General features: G+C 40.4%; 1 protein-coding gene across 1 annotated transcript; it reads right to left on the bottom strand.

The window, feature by feature from the left end:
• Positions 1-299: 299 nt before the first annotated feature.
• ctps1b (CTP synthase 1b) lies at positions 300-17,564 on the bottom strand. The gene is made up of 18 exons (XM_088997859.1): positions 17,406-17,564; positions 15,312-15,492; positions 15,025-15,195; positions 13,101-13,201; positions 11,126-11,242; positions 9,551-9,634; positions 9,320-9,400; positions 9,087-9,238; positions 7,502-7,634; positions 7,333-7,421; positions 6,543-6,637; positions 6,298-6,360; positions 6,118-6,161; positions 4,811-4,907; positions 4,679-4,734; positions 4,428-4,524; positions 904-1,048; positions 300-818 (listed from the first exon to the last, which is right to left on the bottom strand). Exons 1-18 carry the CDS (start codon positions 17,418-17,420, stop codon positions 740-742), a joined length of 1,800 nt encoding a protein of 599 aa, XP_088853985.1. The 5' UTR covers positions 17,421-17,564; the 3' UTR covers positions 300-739.
• Between the last annotated feature and the right edge of the window lie 1,069 nt (positions 17,565-18,633).

Here is an 18,633-nt window from a genome sequence, read left to right as displayed (position 1 = left end):
TCTATTTGAGTTACTTTGGGGTGGCTGCCGCTGCTCACACACAGAAAAACTTAATCCTGTGACTGTAAAGTGACTATGAGAGTTTTGAAAGGCGCTTATAAATGAAATGTATTATTATATTATTATAAAAAAAGTCCCCAAAACATCATTTTCAATGAGACCTTTTTTGTCACCAAGGACAAAAATGCATCTAGCAAGGTGACAACGAAATTATTCATTCAACACACAGTTGAATAACTGGCGTTATAAACGCCGCCTTGAAACTTATCATGAGAAAGGTAAAGCATGAAACCATACGCTGAGGTTGTTTCTTTATTTCATCAAGGCAGAGGTGATCAGAGCAAGTCATTTTTTTGCGTTCAAAAACTACTATAACACTATTTTTGTATATACAGTACACTCACTGTCAGTGTTTTATATGTACATTAAACTGCATAACGGAAACATACTTGCGTAATTTACAACACAAACCAATGACCTTATGTTTTTTTTTTTTTTTAATCAATGCAAATTTACTTTATATAAAACAATTTTCAAACCCAATACGTGATAACTATCTTTTCATCACTCTTCCAAAATGTAACACAGCTGCTGATAATAAACTTTTATTTCAAAATGTACCCCGAAACTTGACACGTTTCACCGTCGAGTATAAATAATGAAAAGTATATTTTACCCAATAGCTTGAAAACTCATTTTTGAGTGGCACTTTGTTTAATAGTCCCGACGTTGCGCCGCCTCACGACACGGACGGGAATTTGAGCTCGGCGATATCGACGTCGGGAGAGCTGCCTCCGCTTTGATCGCTGTATGTCTCCCTGCAAAATACGAGGACCGGCGTTACGGTGGTGACCCCCCCTCGCCCACCTGACGGGAGGCGGAGTGGTATTTGGTGGCGGTTACCGTGGAGACAGACGACAACCCTTAGCCAGGTAGCTGTGGAGTTTTCCGGCGGAAGCCAGAAGGAGGCCGAAGTAGGGCGGGGATGGTTTGATGGGTCTGGAGGTGAACTCGGGGTGATACTGCACTCCGATGAAGTAGCAATGTTCTGAAAAAGGAAGAAGAGAGGCACAGTTGTTCTCCTATTTAGCATCTGAATGCAAACGGCGATGCATGATGATGCATATATTCTTTATCCTCTGAAAAAAAAAACATTAATATTAATGCTGTACTGAGAAGCAAAGAAAGGAGCTCAGTCTAATAATATTGCTTTGCATGGCCGTCTTGTACTGGCTCCTGGTGGACTAAGATAAGTACATTAGCATGAGAAGCTAAATGTAAAGAAACAAAAACGGTTTCATTGTATTTTTACTTTAATTTATTTCATTCATGTCATTTGTGTGTTCATAAAGTATCGAATAGAGTGCTATTGTTCACATTAGAAATTAAATGTATCATTATTATTACTGTATCTATTAGCTAGCTAGCTTTCTATCTATTTGAGTTACTTCCGGGTTGAGTGAATGCTGGCACGTGTGGCTGCCACTGCTCACCCGCAGTAAAAATATCCTGTGTCCTTGAGAGTTTTGAAAGGCGCTTATAAATAAAATTTATTATTATTATTATTATTATTACTGTATCTATTAGCTAGCTAGCTTTCTATGTATTTGAGTTACTTCCGGGTTGAGTGAGCGCTGGCGCATGTGGCTGCCGCTGCTCACCCGCAGAAAAAATATCCGATGACTAAAGTGTCCTTGAGAGTTTTGAAAGGAGTTTATAAATGAAATGTATGACCATGGGGTGAAGGGGGTTCAGGCGGGGGTCTAAATTACGGTGATACCTCAGTTTACAAACTTAATTGGTTCACACAAAGTGTGTGTAAGGCAAAACGTTTGTCTGCTAAACATTTATTTCCCATAAGAAACCATAAAAATGAGAATAATCCGTTCCCAGGTCCCCATAAAACATAATTTCTCCTAAATAAGCCTTAAAACTACACAAAATATACCTTATTTTATGTATAATAAAGGTGCTATTGTATTGTAATTAAATAAACTGTACAGTATAATAAAGTCGTTTTATTGACCTTTGTGATAGTAGTTGTCAATGGATGGTAGCAATGGTCGACTTAGCGTAATGCAGGGGTGTCAGTCATTTTTTGGATTGGATTGGATTTGGATTGGATTGGATTTGCCTTTATTAGTCTCGCAGTGGAGAAATTTACATTTCACAGCAGCAAAGTTATGAAAGAAATGAAAGTAGAAAAGCAAAACACAGGAGCTGCTGGAAAGGCAGCCACTCTCGCGTGCCGCGGGCCACATTGTAGTTATGGTTTCCTCTCGAGGGCCGTTATGAATTTGGGGAACCCATTAGAATGTTTAAATCCCTTCAAATATTACATATAGAGCACACAGCAAATTAATGAATAACTCGTTTCAAATCTGAAGTCAAGAATAATGACTTTTATTGTGGTTGACATCCAAAAATGTGAAATTTTGGCTCAGATTTTAGCAATCATCATGGAATTTAACAAGTTTGATTTGCTTTCGCGGGCCGCAAAAAATGATGTGGCGGGCCGGATTTGGCCCGCGGGCCTTGACTTTGACACCTGTGGCGTAATGGTACTGGGACAGCTAAATCACACAAACTAACATCTCGTTCGTGTTTTTTGATAATCATCTTCTGCTCGACCCTAATTTTCTTTTGTGTCCTCTTCGGCTTAACACTAGCTTGTGGTGGGGTCTTTTTCGGTCCCATAAGAGCAAAAGTACTCCACTCGATAACAAACCACGGCTGCGCTAAAACAAAGTGGGTGTGGAAAAGTAGTCCGCCAGCCACCGTGGCGCTCCGTGTGGTTTGGTTCGTATGCCGAGATTATATTCTAGCGAATTCAATGTTCGTAAAGTGAACAATTCGTAAGCCAAAGAGTTCGTAAACTGTATTACTAACACACAAAATTACAAATATGCTCAAAACACAAAATAAAAACCCACGTGGCAGTCAAATAAAACAAGTGACTAAAAGGCCAACGCCCCCTCCCCGAGGATACAATAATTAAAAAAATAAATATAAAATAAAAATAAAAACAGACCAATAAAAGGACAAAGCAAACAACAGGGAGAAGACAAATGGCCGAAAAAGCAACGACTAAAAGGAGGCATTCATTTTGGACAGTGACAGCAATAAAGAGCATATTGAATAGCAGCCACCCGCTAGCCAACATTTAGTGTCGGAAGTGGAGGCGTTAGTGAATCTTTTAACAAGCTTCGGCCGGAGCCAAGGACAAAGCCATTAAAGTGTTGCGGCGCGAGCGTTTAACGCTGTGAAAAAGTGTTTTTATACAGCGATGGCCTTGAAAGGAACTCGGCACCCTCTCAGCTTCATCTGATAACAAAACGCGACCCGGCCACCGAGGCAAACCATCGCAAAGTTTGAGGGTGAAAATTGCAAGCGCAGTACATGAAAGAACAGTTAGTGACCATCAATCAAGCCTCCTTTCAGAAAAATACTTAAAAATAGTTCACCAGTCCTTCCTCAAGTTTTTTTCAGTTGGTCCAAAATACTGCGGCTCCATCTAACTGGAGCTCGTAGGAGGGAGGACAGAACTCAGATTCTGGCAACCCCCCCTCCCCATTTTGGGCAGGTGGCTAAGGCACAGATTTTCATTTCCCGAAAATACTTGAAAATAGTTGGCCAGTCATTCCTCAAAATTTACCCAAAACACGCAGAATGATATTTTTATTCAAATGCAAAACACCAATAAAAATGACTTAACGTGTCCAAAATCTGCAAATAATTAAGCTGCGAATTGGGCATTTTCAGAAAGTCCCGCCCCCAGTTCGTGACGTCACGGCAAGACGTCTTGCATTGCTGGAGAATCAAAACAATGGCTTCAGATTCGGAGAATATGCTTTCTTGTTACACATCCAGTTATGAATATGATTCAAATAGTTCTGAAGAGGAAAGCATACATGTTTGCAATCGATTAAAGAATTTATTCCGTGCCATTTTGAGGCAACATTGGGGGGGAAATGTATCTCCCAAAAAGAGGCAGAAAATGGCCACCGAGCTCCTGTGAGGAATGAATCAGCCCGTTTCCACAGGCTGATAAATTCCTTACATGGAGCTTGGACGCCCTCTTCTGGCTCTTTCTGGTGCAACACAAGGTTTTCAGACCAAACAAGCATTGACGTGATGAAAGGACTGCTACAATGTGTCCTTCTTTTCGGTCAGGGGCGTTTCTTCAGTGACGTAGGGTAAGGACTCGTCACCAACTCAAAAACAATGAATATTCAGAACGAGTCTTAAAACATAAAATATAGCTATATGCGGTGGAATCTTTGTAAAATACGCTCAGTAGAAGCCATTTGAAGCCATTTTACAAATTATGGACACAACTTGTCCGGAGACGTCGGTTGTCCTTTAAAATCCCTTTGAATTTTCAAATTGAAGCGAACACTGAAGTGAGGCCATTGCGATGAACTCACCCTCCAACTGAATGATCTCCATCCGCTCCCCCTCCACGTCCTGGCCGACAAACTGAAGCCCCTTCTCTTCAAAGTGGTGCTTGAGCTCGGGGTTCACCTGCGGTGACGATCTGATCAAATCATCTCGGAAAACGAGGAAGTGAAAAGTTTGCCGATCGATAGCGGCAGATGACATCAGTCACAGAGATTGAAACGGGCTTGATTAAAGAGGGCATATCCCACCCTGCAACCCCCCCATCATCGAGGCTCACCTCAAATCGGTGTCTGTGCCGCTCGTCGACGTGGTCCACGTCTCCATAGAGTTTTCCTGTAAGAAGTGACGAGGGCAATTTTTTACGAAAACCGTAAAGAACATCGTTCCGAGATTCCGAGGGTGAACATACTCAGCACACTGTTTTTGGTCTTGAAGATAGTTCGCCTCTGGCCGAGCCGCATCGTGCCTCCCATCTGGCCTGGGTTATGCTCGGGCATGTCGATCACCTGCAGAGTACCGATAATTGCGGCGTGCCCAAAAACATAAGCACAATGAAAGCGGGAAACGCTCACAAACAAGTCATTGTTTTTTTTTTCTTGGCAAACTAGAAAGAGGATAAAAGTTTGCGGTCATGTGGCGCAATTATTAGATGGCTTCGGGCAAATATGCAAATGTTTTGAGGTCAACTATAATGTCACTTTTGTGTAATCAATGTTAATTGAATAATTTGAGTAATTAAAAAAAAATACAACAGTTTTTACAATTATGTGGCGGCCTACAATAATTTTTTGTCTCCTCATCGACTGTCCCCGTTCTGTCCACTACGACCCACAATTAATCAATTATTAACTCATTCACTGCCAGACGATGTGCAAAAATGTGTCCACTCCAGTGCCAGGGTTTTTGTTATTGTCACTCAAATTTGAGGGCCCACAGAATATTGAGTTTTAGGAGGACATTAATATTCAATACAGCGTTCGAAATCTTAGACTCTCTTATTCATCAATAAAAAAATAGTCAATTCCTAGGTTATTTGGGTCTGGAGTTATCTGAGCTTGAAATGGGCGCGGCTATACAAAATACAATACATATTGATTTATATAGCGCTTTAACAACAGCTGAAGCTGTCACAAAGCGCTAACATGGGCAAAAACCAAATGTTGCCCCCTCGTGGAAGGGAAAAAACCTTGCCAGAGGTCTGGCCAGCGCTTTATCGTCAACCCAGTAAGAAAAACCAAAATTCAAAAACATTTGAGACTGGTGCTCTGTCATATTTTCAATTCCCGAATGAATTCGGGAATGTCAGTGAATGAGTTAATATCCGTACATAGCACACCCGTAATAATAATAACTATAATACATTTCATTTATAAGCGTCTTTCAAAACTCTCAGGGTCACTTTACAGTCACAGGATACATTTTTCTGTGGGTGAGCAGCGGCAGCCAGACGTGCCAGCTTTTGCTCAAGCTGGAACTAACTCAAATAGATAGAAAGCTAGCTCGCTAAGAGATAGCTAACAGATAGCCAACAGCCAGCCAATAGATATCTAATAGATAGCTAAAATAGCTATCTGGCCGACCATCTATCTATCAGCCATCTATTAGCTATCGATTAGCTATCTAGCTAGGTAGCTATATAGCGCTTTAACAACAGCTGACGCTGGAACAAAGCGCTAACATAGACAAAATGTTATTGCACACGGGAAGACAACCTACCACAGGGTACTTGGAATCCGGGTTAAACTCGGTGGAGTTGGCATCTAAGAAAAATAAAATAAAATAAATTAAAATCAAATAAAATAAAATTAGAATAAAATAAAATAAAGCAAAAGCAGCTCAAATTTTCTTCTCCAAACTCGAACTGGGATCAAATGTCGGTGTTTGGCAATCTCTCACCTTCCCAGCCGAGAACATTGCGGGCGAACTCGCAAACGGCCAGCTGCATGCCCAGACACACACCTGCGCGGATACGACACAAATGGAATTCTTGCTGAATTTGTACAATCGAATGACAAGACTTGTCGAATGTCACTGTTGCGTCTTGAGAGGCTGTATCGAAAAAACTCGTCCGACATGAAGTGAAACGAGCATTCGTGTATTTATCGGCCATTATACGACAGCCACCTTGCTTGCATGCTTACCTAAGAAAGGTTTATTCTGTTTTCTCGCCCAGTTGATTGCCAACATCTTGCCTTCCGTCCCTCTCACACCAAAACCACCAGGCACCAATACGCCGCTGCGGTACACAAATTTTAATCAGGAAGATGGGTCACTCAGCACAACATTGGACAAGAACGACCTTACAAATCTTACAAACGTCAAATTTCTGAAAATTAAACCTTATAATAAGCACTATTTTCATAATACACACCCACCACGGCTGGCGGAGTGATCTTCGGCGGAAGCACACGACCGAACAGCACCAGAGGTTAAGTTACCAACAGTCCTTATGGAAGGTGACTCTCCTTCCATAAGCCACCAACGACCAGCAAAAAGGCAAATAAAATTTCTTTTACAGCACAGTTTATTTCTTTAATTACAGTCGTCATGTAATGCGCCTCTCTTTCCAAACAGCAATTCCCTTTGACCTTCGACCTCCAACGCCATTCCATCAAGCCATCAATGACCATCACAAATGTAAATAAAGTGACTTTATGATACAATGCGTGTATTTCTTTCATTACAATACAATAGCACATTTATTATATATAGAATAAGGTATGTTGTGTGTAGTTTTAAGGCTTATTTAGTTGAAAAGTATATTTTATGGAAAGCCGGGAACGGATTATTCCCATTTTAACGGTTTCCTATGGGATTTTTTTTTTTAGATACACATTTTTCGCCTTACACACTCTGTCGGGGAACCAATTAAGTTCGTAAGTTGAGGTCTCACTGTATATGTATACACAACGGTTGTGAAAAAGCACTCACTTGGAGCTGCAGAGTTTTTGCCAGGCCTCGTGATATTTCACCGGCTCATCCTTCAAAGTGGCTTGCTCCAAATCGGCCGAGTCTATGTACTGGAATGGCAACAGTCCCAACGTTTAAACAAATCACAACTCCAACGCGACGAGAAGCCGCGACGTGACGTTATCCATACCTTGACTTCTAGCTTGTGACTGATGGCGAGCGCCGAGTGCTCCAGGGCCTTGATGACTGACGTGTACGAGTCCGACAGCTTTGTGTATTTCCCAACCAGCGCGATGGAAACGGTCTGAAGGAGGCGGTCGGATCTGGAATGGGAAAGAGGATGTGCCAATCACTTTTCTAATAATAATACAAATAAAAATAATAAAAATAATAACAACAATAAAGATAATACATTTCATTTATAAGCGCCTTTCAAAACTCTCGAGGTCACTTTACAGTCACGGGATATGTTTTCTATGGATGAGCAGCGGCAGCAACACGCAACCCGAAATTACTCAAATAGAAAGTTAGCTAGCTAGCTAATAGATAACTAATAGATAGCTAGCTAGATAGCTAAAAGATAGCTAGCTATGTAGACAGCTAATAGATAGCAACACGAGCCAGCGTTCACTCAACCCGGAATAACTCAGATAGAAAGTTGACATACAGTACGTCGGCTTTTGATTCGTATCGGATATGTTGAGCTCGAACGCTTTTAGAATATCAACACTAGAGAAGAGACTATCACTCATTCGATGCCATTCCTGAATTTATTCTGGAATTTAAAAGCATGGCGTGGAACGCCATTCCCGAATTTGTTCGGGTTTTGGTTTTTCTTGCAGGCGGAATGCCGATAAAGCGCCGATCACACCTCTGGCAATGTTTTTTCCCTTCCACGAGGGGGCGGCATTTGCCTTCTGTCCATATTAGCGCTCTGTTAGTTTCAGCTGTTGTGAAAGTAAATCAACACGTATTGCATTGTATTATGTACAGCCGCCCCCATTTCAAGCTCTAATAACTCCAGGTCCAAAAAATTTAGGAAATAACTTTTTTTTATTAAAGTAGAGAGTCTAAGTTTTCTGACACTGCATTGAATGTTTATGTAGTCCTAAATCTCAATACAGTGATACATCAGAGTACGAACGAAGTGTATATTTTGTGCAGTTTTAAGGCTTTTTTAGTCAAAAATTATGCTTTATGGGGATCTGGGAACGGATTATTCTCATTTTAATGGTTTCCTATGGGAAATTAATGTTTGGGATGCACACTTTTCACCTTACACACTGTCTGGGAACAAATTAAGTTCGTAAGCCAAGGTATCACTGTATTCTGTGGCTCCTGCAATTTGAGTGAAAATGACAAAAACACTGGCACTGGAGTTGACAAATGTTTGCACATTGTGTAGTTATGAATGAGTTAAAATGCGGAACAAGGAAGGCACTTGATCTCAAATATTTTTGGCTTCTTTTAAGTAATAAGCCACACCGAGAGCATTTGAAAGGGAAAAGAGAGCAATCATCTAAGCGCAACAGGGGGATCGAGGGAGTGGAAGGGGGGCAGCATTCGGCAATAAACCGTGATCGCCGTTTCATTTCATATTTGAAAAGATAAATTCTCCGTTCCCTTTGGGACTGTTACATTTCACCAAGGCGTAAAAGTTATCGGGCTACAAAATGATTGTCTTATTTTTTCCTCTCTTCTGAATAATAGCATTACATATTCTTTTAGTTCTTTTTTTCCGTTGTGGAGGGGCAAGGGGGGGGGGGGGTACTCACCTGTCGGCCATCTCCTTCCATTTGGAGAGCATCTTCCTGGGCCTCATCTCCACAGGTAGGTTGAGCCTTTGGCAGAAATAGCTGACAACGCCTTGGTCCTCCAGCAACAGAGGAACTCTGTAGACCGAAGACACGTCATGGACACAGATGACCTGTAAGAGACCAACGAGTTGGAAAGCCGTTTATTGATCGACAGACCACCGAAATGATAGGCCCCGCCCCTTTTTCATCACCTGCGTGGGCTCCACGTGACAAAACATGGATATCTTCTCCTTCACCGCCGTTTCCAAGGGCGTTGCGCACCGGCACATGATCTGAAGCAAACACTGGATTTTTATTTTTTATTTTAAGTGTGTGTGTGTGTGTGTGTGTGTGTGTGTGTGTGTGTGTGTGTGTGTGTGTGTGTGTGTGTGTGTGTAGTTTGACAACAACAATTTGTCTCAGCGGGTGTATTTTCCCCTCACCAGGTCGGGAGACAAGCCGAGGCCTCTGAGCTCCCGCACGCTGTTTTGAGTCGGCTTGGTTTTTTGTTCTCCTGTTGTGTTTGGCTGAAGAAAATAGATAAAATAAACAAACTAGTAAACAAATAAATACATACATACATAATGTAACAAGCCAGGATTATTCAGTCAGGTGTCGGAAACACTGTCATGGTCCTTGAATAGAATTCAATATACAGTAAAGTCTCGTTATATCGATATTCAAGGGAGTCCGAAAAAATATCGATATAACCGGGACTATCGATATATCCGACCCTGTTTGCATGTAATTTTCTCTGTGCGTGCATAGAAATAGTATCGATATAACCGGGACTATCGATATATCCGATATCGATATAACGAGACTTTACTGTATTCTAACTCTTGCATTTTTTACAAAAAACATTTTGTTTGAAGATTAATGTGAACTGTTGTAGTCCATAAAATTATTAACCTACAGTTTAAATACAAAATGACAAACTTTTAAGAAGGATATTAATAGACAAGCATTTTTAAAATAATATACAACTGTAGTTAATTCCACTCATTTGATAAACTTCTGTCTCCAAATGATTTATTTGAAATAAAAGAAATACAGGCAAAATCCGAGTTACGACCGGCGCAAGTTATGACCACCCGTACTTACGACCACGACCGCAAGACACTTTTTAAAAAAAAATATACGTCTGGCACCGCAACGCGCAAGCAGCCGGCAAAGCGTACTACAGCCAGCATGAATACTGCGCGACTGCACTCAATACAGTAGTTATACAGTGCAGACACCGTCAAGGCAACCTCTCCTGTAGTACTGTATACTGCTTTTTTCCTTTGGGGTCTGCCTGAGTCCGAGCGTGTGTGTCGGGCGACCTCTTCTGGCCGTTAGCAGGCAGAGCGATTTTACATTACAGGTACAGTTATACAGTAAAAATCGATAATATGGAATATACAATGATAAAAACGACACTAAAAGGTAAGTATAACATGTATAAATGAACTGTACAGTAAACACTTTTGTATACATTACAGGTACACTTATACAGTAATAAAAATTGATCATACGAAATATAAAATATAAAACCTCGAAAGATGGAGGACACTGATTTGCTGTGGCTACCCCTTGAAGGGAAAAGCCGAAAGGAAAAGAAGAAGAATACGAAATATAAAATGATAAAAATGACACTAAAAGTCATAACATGTATAAATGAACTGTAAACAGTTTGGTATGTAATAGTATTGAATAGAAAACACTGCTTAAAAACAGCAGAGTGACATTCTATAATCTATACTGTCCTGTCGTGGAAACGTCACGTCCGCCATTTTGAATGGATTTTACACTTAGGACCGTTTGACTTACGACCGTTTCGTCAGAACGGAACCCGGTCGTAACTCGGAAGTTACCTGTACAAATGTGATCTGAATTTACATTTCATACTGGAAAAAAAATGTCATCTAATTTTGTTGATTGGCAATGCATGAAACATCTAAAATGGAGTCTCGAACCTTCATTTTTATACATACGTACATGAAAATAATACAAAGGGGTGGGAGTGGGTCGCTCACCTGCGGCACGAGGCTCACGTGGATGTTGCAGAAGTTCTCTCTCTTCACCTTGAACTGAAATTGCCTGAAGGCCTCGATGAAGGGCATGCTCTCGATGTCTCCCACTGTGCCCCCCAGCTGCGAATAACACACGGTGGTTTTAGAGCGCATTGCGTAATCACGACGGGGGCGATACCGCTAATAACGGTCGACAGGTTAACTCATTCACTGCCATTCCTGAATGTATTCGGGAATTGAAAAGAAAGACGTGTAGCGCTATTCCCGAATTTGTTCAGACCTCTGGCAATGTATTTCCCTCCCACAAGGGGGCTGCATTTGCCGTTTGCACAGCCCCCACTTTTACTTCAGATAACTTCAGACCCAATTAACTAAGGAATTATCACTTTTTTTCTTGATGAAAAAAGAGAGTCTAAGGTTTCTTACACTGAATTGAATGTTTATGTCGTCCTAAAACAAACTAATCTGTGGGTCCTGAAATTTGAGTGAAAATGACAAAAACCCTGGCACTGGAGTGGACACATTTTTGCACACCGTCTAGCAGTGAATGAGTTAATTTTGATGCATTTGTTTTCAGAATCAGAATCATCTTTATTTCCAAGTATGTAGAACACACAAGGAATTTGTTTCCGGTTGAACACGCTGCACTAGTATCATCATCAAAAAATTGCAGAGGCACTATAGAGTTCCATTTGTGCTGCTGTTCAAAGAGTTAATGGCTTGGGGGAAGAAGCTGTTTAAATGTCTGGTGGATTTGGTGCGCATGGATCGGTAGCGCCTGCCTGAGGGGAGTAGCTGGAAAAGGTGGTGGGCAGGGTGCGGAGGGTCCGGTATGATTTTCCGCGCCCTAGTTTGGATTCTTTCAGTGTGTAAATCCTCGAGAGTGGGTAGGGCGCCAATGATTTTTTTCCGCCGCCCTAACTGTTCGTTGAAGTCGGATTTTGTCCATTTTTATGGCGGCCCCAAACCAAACGGTGATGGAAGAACACAGGATTTTTGTTGCTATCTTAGGGTATTGCAAATAATGATATTAAAAAAAATCTAATTGATGATGTTGGTGGGAGCTAAACTTCTCGTAGCTAACTTTTGCTAGCAAAATAGCTCTCAAGCAATCTCAACACATGCAATTATGCACTCTAGGTACAACGCCTGCAGCGGCATAAACAAAGCTTGCTATGCGATGCTTCTTGGGTCATTTGAAGGTCAGCTGCTAATCTAGCTGGCTACCTAGCTAGCTATCTATTTGCTATCTATTAGCTGTCTAGCTGACTATCTAGCTGGCTATATATTAGCTATCTATCTGACTAGTTATATAGCTAGCGCTTAGCTATGTATTAGTTAGCTTTCTATCTATTTGAGTTACTTCCGGGTTGAGTGAACGCTGGCGCGTGTGGCTGCTGCTGCTCACCCACAGAAAAATTTATGCTGTGACTGTAAAGTGTCCATGAGAGTTTTGAAAGGCGCTTATAAATGAAATGTATTATTATTATTATTATTATTGTTATTGTTTCAAATAAAAATTTAGTCTTTACTGATGCCTTCCAAAAAATGTGTAATAACACTCTTTCTGGCTACGGGGGAAAACAACCCCCCACTCGGTGTGTGCGTGCGTTAAAAGCTGTCCAACGGCGCCGATAATCTATTTCTATTTTTTCACCCCACATGAAGCTTTTACAAATGACCCACTTCCGCCTCAGATAAACAAGCAAAACGACATCTTCAAGATGAACTGACCGCGTTTGAGTTTCGTTTTTTAAAACTGAAGACATTGGGTATTATTCACAGCCGGCTCCCACAGCGACGGCACAGCCAACAACGCGGCAGATTGGCGCCAGATGTGCGCGCTTGAACGCCTCAGGCAAACGCACCTTGAAAAAACATTCAAGCCCCGTTTCGCACAATGTGTTGCTTTGTATTTTTACTTACACAGCATTTTTGCTTGAGGCAACAATGTGTATTAAAAGCCAAACCAACTGACCTCTATGACACAAACTTGAGGCTCGACGCCATCCCCATCCACGGGAACCTTGGCCTGATTCATCACCCACTCTTGGATCGCATCGGTGATGTGAGGGACAACTGGAAGAGACACAATTTTAAGCACTTTTCCAACATGGAAATTATTACAAATCCTAGGGTTTTCGCGCATGTCCAAAAAATGGCTGCCCAAATAATTAAATACAGTGAGACCTCAACTTACAAACACCGTATCTTACAAACTTTTCGTCTTACAAATGTCAAATTTCTGAAAATTAAACCTTATGATAAGCACTATTTTCATAATACACACCCACCACGGCTGGAGGAGTGATCTTCGGCGGAAGCACATGACCGAACAGCACCAGAGGTTAAGTTATCAACAGTCCTTATGGAAGGTGACTCTCCTTCCATAAGCCATCAACGACCACCAAAAAGGCAAATACAATTTATTTTACAGCACAGTTTATTTCTTTAATTACAGTCCTCATGTAATGTGCCTCTCTTTCCAAACAGCAATTCCCTTTGACCTTCGACCTCCAACGCCATTCCATCAAGCCATCAATGACCATCACAAATGTAAATAAAGTGACTTTGTGATACAATGCAGTGTATTTCTTTCATTACAATACAATAGCACATTTATTATACATAGAATAAGTTATGTAGTGTGTAGTTTTAAGGCTTATTTAGTTGAAAAATATATTTTATGGAAACCCGGGAACGGATTATTCCCATTTTAATGGTTTCCTATGGAATTTTTTTTTTTGAGATACACACTTTTCGCCTTACACACTCTGTCTGGGAACCAATTAAGTTCATAAATTGAGGTCTCACTGTATATATAAAAATAGATAAACAAATAAATAAAACTGTGAATTTACTACCTGCACATTGAAATTATATATAAAAAAATGAAATAAATTTGAATCTGTTATGCAGAATTTATAAATAAATGCATTGTAATCGTGGTCTATTTTTAAACAATACAAGAGTCTTAGAATTATTGTTTTTTTTAAGCTTTCGATATGTATTTACATTACTATATTAAACGGTCTTTGGGTTGAAATATACATTATTAACCAATTCACTGCCATTCCCGAATGTATTCCGGAATTGAAGTGTGACGTGGAGCGCCATTCCTGAATGTTTTTTTCTTGCTTGGGTGCCAATAAAGCGCTGCTAAGACCTCTGGCAATGTTTTTCCCTTAGATGAGGGGGGAGTATTTCTCTTTTTTCCATGTTAGTGCTTTAAACTGTTGTGAAAGCGCTATATAAACCAATATGTATGCATTACATTATATTATATTTTAGACAGCCGCCCCCATTTCAAGCTCATACAACTCCAGACCCATATAACTTAGGAATTAACTTTTTTTCTGATAAAAGAAGAGCGTTGAAGGTTTCTTAATCTGCTTTGAATGTTTATTTAGTCCTAAAACTCAACATTCTGTGGGTCCTGCAATTTGAGTGAAAATGACAAAAACCCTAGCACTGGATTGGACACATTTTATGCACATCGTCTGACAGTGAATAAGGTAAAAAAATAGTAGGATTTTTTTTGGAAAAGTTTATTTTAGAGGCTTGATTAAAAAAAAAACACTTTTCCCACTGCATTTCCATGAATATGACATTAAGCACTCTGCGTATAAATATCTAGATATAATTATAAACATTATTCATAAATGTACTGAATGTACTGCCTGGTACTTTCTACTATTTTTGTGACTGCTTTATTTCCTGTATATGATAGTTGTCCAAGTGAAGCGCTATGTTCCAGCTTCAGCTGTTATTAAAGCGCTATAAAAATCAATATGTATTGTATTATATTGTATAAATATTCAATCATTTTTCTTTATGCATTTATTTTATTTCTAATATTTTTTTTATCATGAAATGGCCACTTTTTCATGGCAGTTTCTCACCTTGAACGGTCTTGCCCAGATAGTCTCCTCTCCTCTCCTTATTGATGACCGACTGGTAGATCTTCCCTGTGGTCAAATTGTTGTCCCTCGTCAGGCGGATATCCAGGAAACGCTCGTAGTTGCCCAAGTCCAGATCCACCTCGCCTCCATCATCTAGCACAAAAACTTCACCTGTGCGCACACAGAGAATGCATCAGTGTCGCTCTTTGAACAAAAGTAGCATCCATCTTGTCAAATATTAACAACGCAGCATAAAATCCGTCTCTAAGGATGTCCGGTTGACTGACCGTGCTCATAAGGCGAGAAAGTGCCGGCGTCTATGTTGATGTACGGGTCGATTTTGATGGCTGTGACATGAAGGCCGCATGACTTGAGGAGCGTGCCCACGCTGCTGGCGATGATGCCCTTGCCGATGCCGGAAATCACACCGCCGGTGACCAAGATGTACTTCATGGTGTCATAAGATATCTGGACGGAGAGCAAAGACGACATCGACGGTCAACGTTCAAACTGCTTACATTCAACGTGTGCTCAATCCTGAAGTCATGTGACATCAATTGGACTGTAGTCTGGAGTTTAATTCTCCGATGTGAACAAGCCACCTTTGCACGGGTCTAATCAAGAGTATTGGCTAACATACTAATCAAAATAAGATAGCATGGGGTAAACAAATATCCACACGCGCACTCCACAAGAGTCTTTGGAGTCTCCCCTTTGGTATTTCCTCACAAAATGTCTTCTTTATACATTGAAAGTTATTCATAACCTTGCCCCCCATACCTATCTGACCTTCTTCAAATTACTATTCCATCTCGTTCCTTCACATCCTCTTCCCCCCTCCACCTCTGTGTGCCCCCCTGCCCATCTCAGCACAATGGGGGACAGAGCTTTCAGTTGCTCTGCCCCCAAACTCTGCAATCCCATCTCAAAACCCATTTTTCATTGTATTTTATTTATTGTATTCTATTTTGTGATTGTATTTTATTTATTATAGTACCTATGCTTGTCTGTGACTGTAAAGTGTCCTTGAGAGCTTTGAAAGGCGCTTAAAATATAATTTATTATTATTAAAATAAATACATTGCACAATTTAAGCAAATTGTTAGGTTACATGAGCCTTTATTTGTCTCACATTGGAGAAATTTACATTTCAGAGCGGCAAAAACTAAATACAGAAGCTGCTCTAAAGGCAGTCACTCTCCCTGTGACATTCTGGTGTAAAAACAAAAAACTAAGTAGACTACACGTAGTTCAGAATCAGAATCAGAATCATCTTTATTGCCAAGTATGTAGAACACACAAGGAATTTGTTTCCGGTAGAACACGCCGTTCTAAGTAGATGCGGCAGGAGAGAAGCTGACCTATACTTTCAGTTTCACTTGGACTGTGAGCGCCATGCAGACAAGGACTGCCCCCACCCCTCCAAAAAAATAATAATAAACACGGGTAGGGAACTACTTTCAAAGTATCAAACCTAAGCCATGATTTTCGATGGATAACCTCAAAGAATACTTTCATGTCTGATGTGAACTAAAAAGGATGCAATTTCAAAAAAATAGTGCATAATAAGCTCTCCATAGTCCACCCTCTCCACTGGATCAACACTTTTTTTGTTCTTTTCTCTGTAAATTCATTGGGGCATAGTTAAATTTAATGAAGGATGTGACCATGAACCAAAGCCAACAGCGTGATGATCACTGTTCTTCAGATGAATTCAAAAGCATAGTATTTTTCCTTGATTTTTGTTTTTACTTTCAGTTACATCCCTTACATGCAGTGCAGGAAACACACACACGAAACAAATATGGTTCTCTTTAGTCTGGTTTGAGTCTTGACGAAGTTGAGCGTGAATAGATATCACAAGAATCATTTTAATCTCTAAAATAAAATCGAGCATTACATCAAGTGTGTCCAAGGTTCGATCCTCAAAAGCTTCATAAGAAGCCCATGCCTGATTCATATGATCAGGATACTTAGGAGGCTTCTGCACGGGTTGTTGCTGATTAGATCGTTTGAATCAGGTGCGTTGCAGGAGGTAAACGTGTAAAACAGGCTGGATAAGGGCTCCCGGGGACCGCACTTGGTCGTCATGTACGAAGACATCGTATGGCCTATTTTAAATCGACAGATGTGAAATGGCGGGAGTTTGATTTAGCTTAGCGGTTGTTCCGGACTTTAATAACAAGGACACGCCGGTAAGTCACTTACAGGTTTTGTCTTCATTTCTAAAACTTAAATGGACTCTATTTTAGGTACGGTAATCTAACGACAGAAATTCAAACTCTAATTACGTAAGGAGGCTAGTGGGGAAACTCTCATTGTCAAACTATTTGATGCGTTCGCACGTCGACATGTTAGCAAATCAACGTCGGCATACTTACCAAGCGACTACACATCTACTGTCGTGTAGAGTCGAATGGATGCGGTGAGTTTATCTGCGTTATATGAACCTTTTCTTTGTATCCGATGGCTGTTGTGCACGCTGACAACAACACGTGCAAAGACAAGCTGACTTTCCTGGACGTTCTTCTTCCACTACACTTTGCATCGACTTTTAGTACATTCTTTACGATGCTGCCCCCTATGGATTATTATTTTTACTGTAGTTATTGAAAATAAATGAAATACAACGACTGACACAAATGTACAATACAGTTTATACACACTAACGCAACACGGTAAACACAAAACAAGGCACGATAAACTGTCATATGAGGTTAACCATAGAAAATTCACGAAAGAACTGAAGAAAAACTCAGGGGGAGACTTTGATTATGTCTTTCATCTTAAAATGACAAAGCACATGCACAAATATTTTCTCATTTATATAAAGTAGTTGTTTAAAATAAATCAGTGATTTGCTTCTGCATTGATGTGACCTTAAAAATACATTTGCCTTTTTTCTATCTGGCATATACTAATATTTAATATATCTAATTTTATTATTTCTACGTTTCATACTTCCATCCATCCATTTTCCATACCGCTTATTCCTCATTAGGCTCGAGATGTACAAATATTTTCTCACTTATATTACGTAGTTGTTTAAAATAAAACAGTGTTTTGCTTCCGCTTAGATGTGGTTTGAGCCAAAGTGTTTTACTTCCGGAGTCACTCACCGCGGCCTCTACTCTGCCACGCCCCTTTTAATATCAGCCAATCAGAAGCAGTGGTTTTGTCACGTCCCAAACAAAGTCTTCCGGATTGGAGGCGTGAATGCGTGGTTTTCGTTATACAATATATCTTTATTCCAGTAAACAGTTTTCCAACAATTAATATGTGTTTATTATTCTCGTCATTGTATAAATATATATATTGTTTTTTTGTTGTTTAAAATATTTTACTATATGTTTCGACTCATAAAAAAATGTGAATATTCACCACTAGATGGCAGGCAACTTCCATGCTACGTTGCCTGAGGTGTTGAGCCAACAATGTGTGAGGCTATTCTCACGTTGCAGAAAGGTGTCGCTAATGGCGTAGTTACACTGCTCTGATTTGTGAGCGGGCGTCGTGGAATCGGTCCCAAATTACTGACGCTGTGAATGAGTGTAGTCTGCTTCCAGCAACCCCTCCAACCGAATATGTTCAGGATAAGCACTGTTGTGA

This window comes from Hippocampus bargibanti, linkage group LG06, assembly GCF_051943395.1.
Source record: "Hippocampus bargibanti isolate YZ-2025 linkage group LG06, ASM5194339v1, whole genome shotgun sequence".
Taxonomy (NCBI): Eukaryota; Metazoa; Chordata; class Actinopteri; order Syngnathiformes; family Syngnathidae; genus Hippocampus; species Hippocampus bargibanti.
Note: the sequence above shows the minus strand (reverse complement) of the source record. Positions and strands in the feature narration are given on the sequence as shown.

What these genes read in the sequence shown, in the direction of transcription:
- ctps1b (XM_088997859.1), bottom strand. An exon ending in CTCAAGTTTGTGTCATAGAG is followed by an intron (nt 11,243 to 13,100) that starts GTCAGTTGGTTT and finishes TGTTATTCGCAG; the next exon opens with CTGGGGGGCACAGTGGGAGA. An exon ending in CAATGTTCTCGGCTGGGAAG is followed by an intron (nt 6,162 to 6,297) that starts GTGAGAGATTGC and finishes TATTTTTCTTAG; the next exon opens with ATGCCAACTCCACCGAGTTT.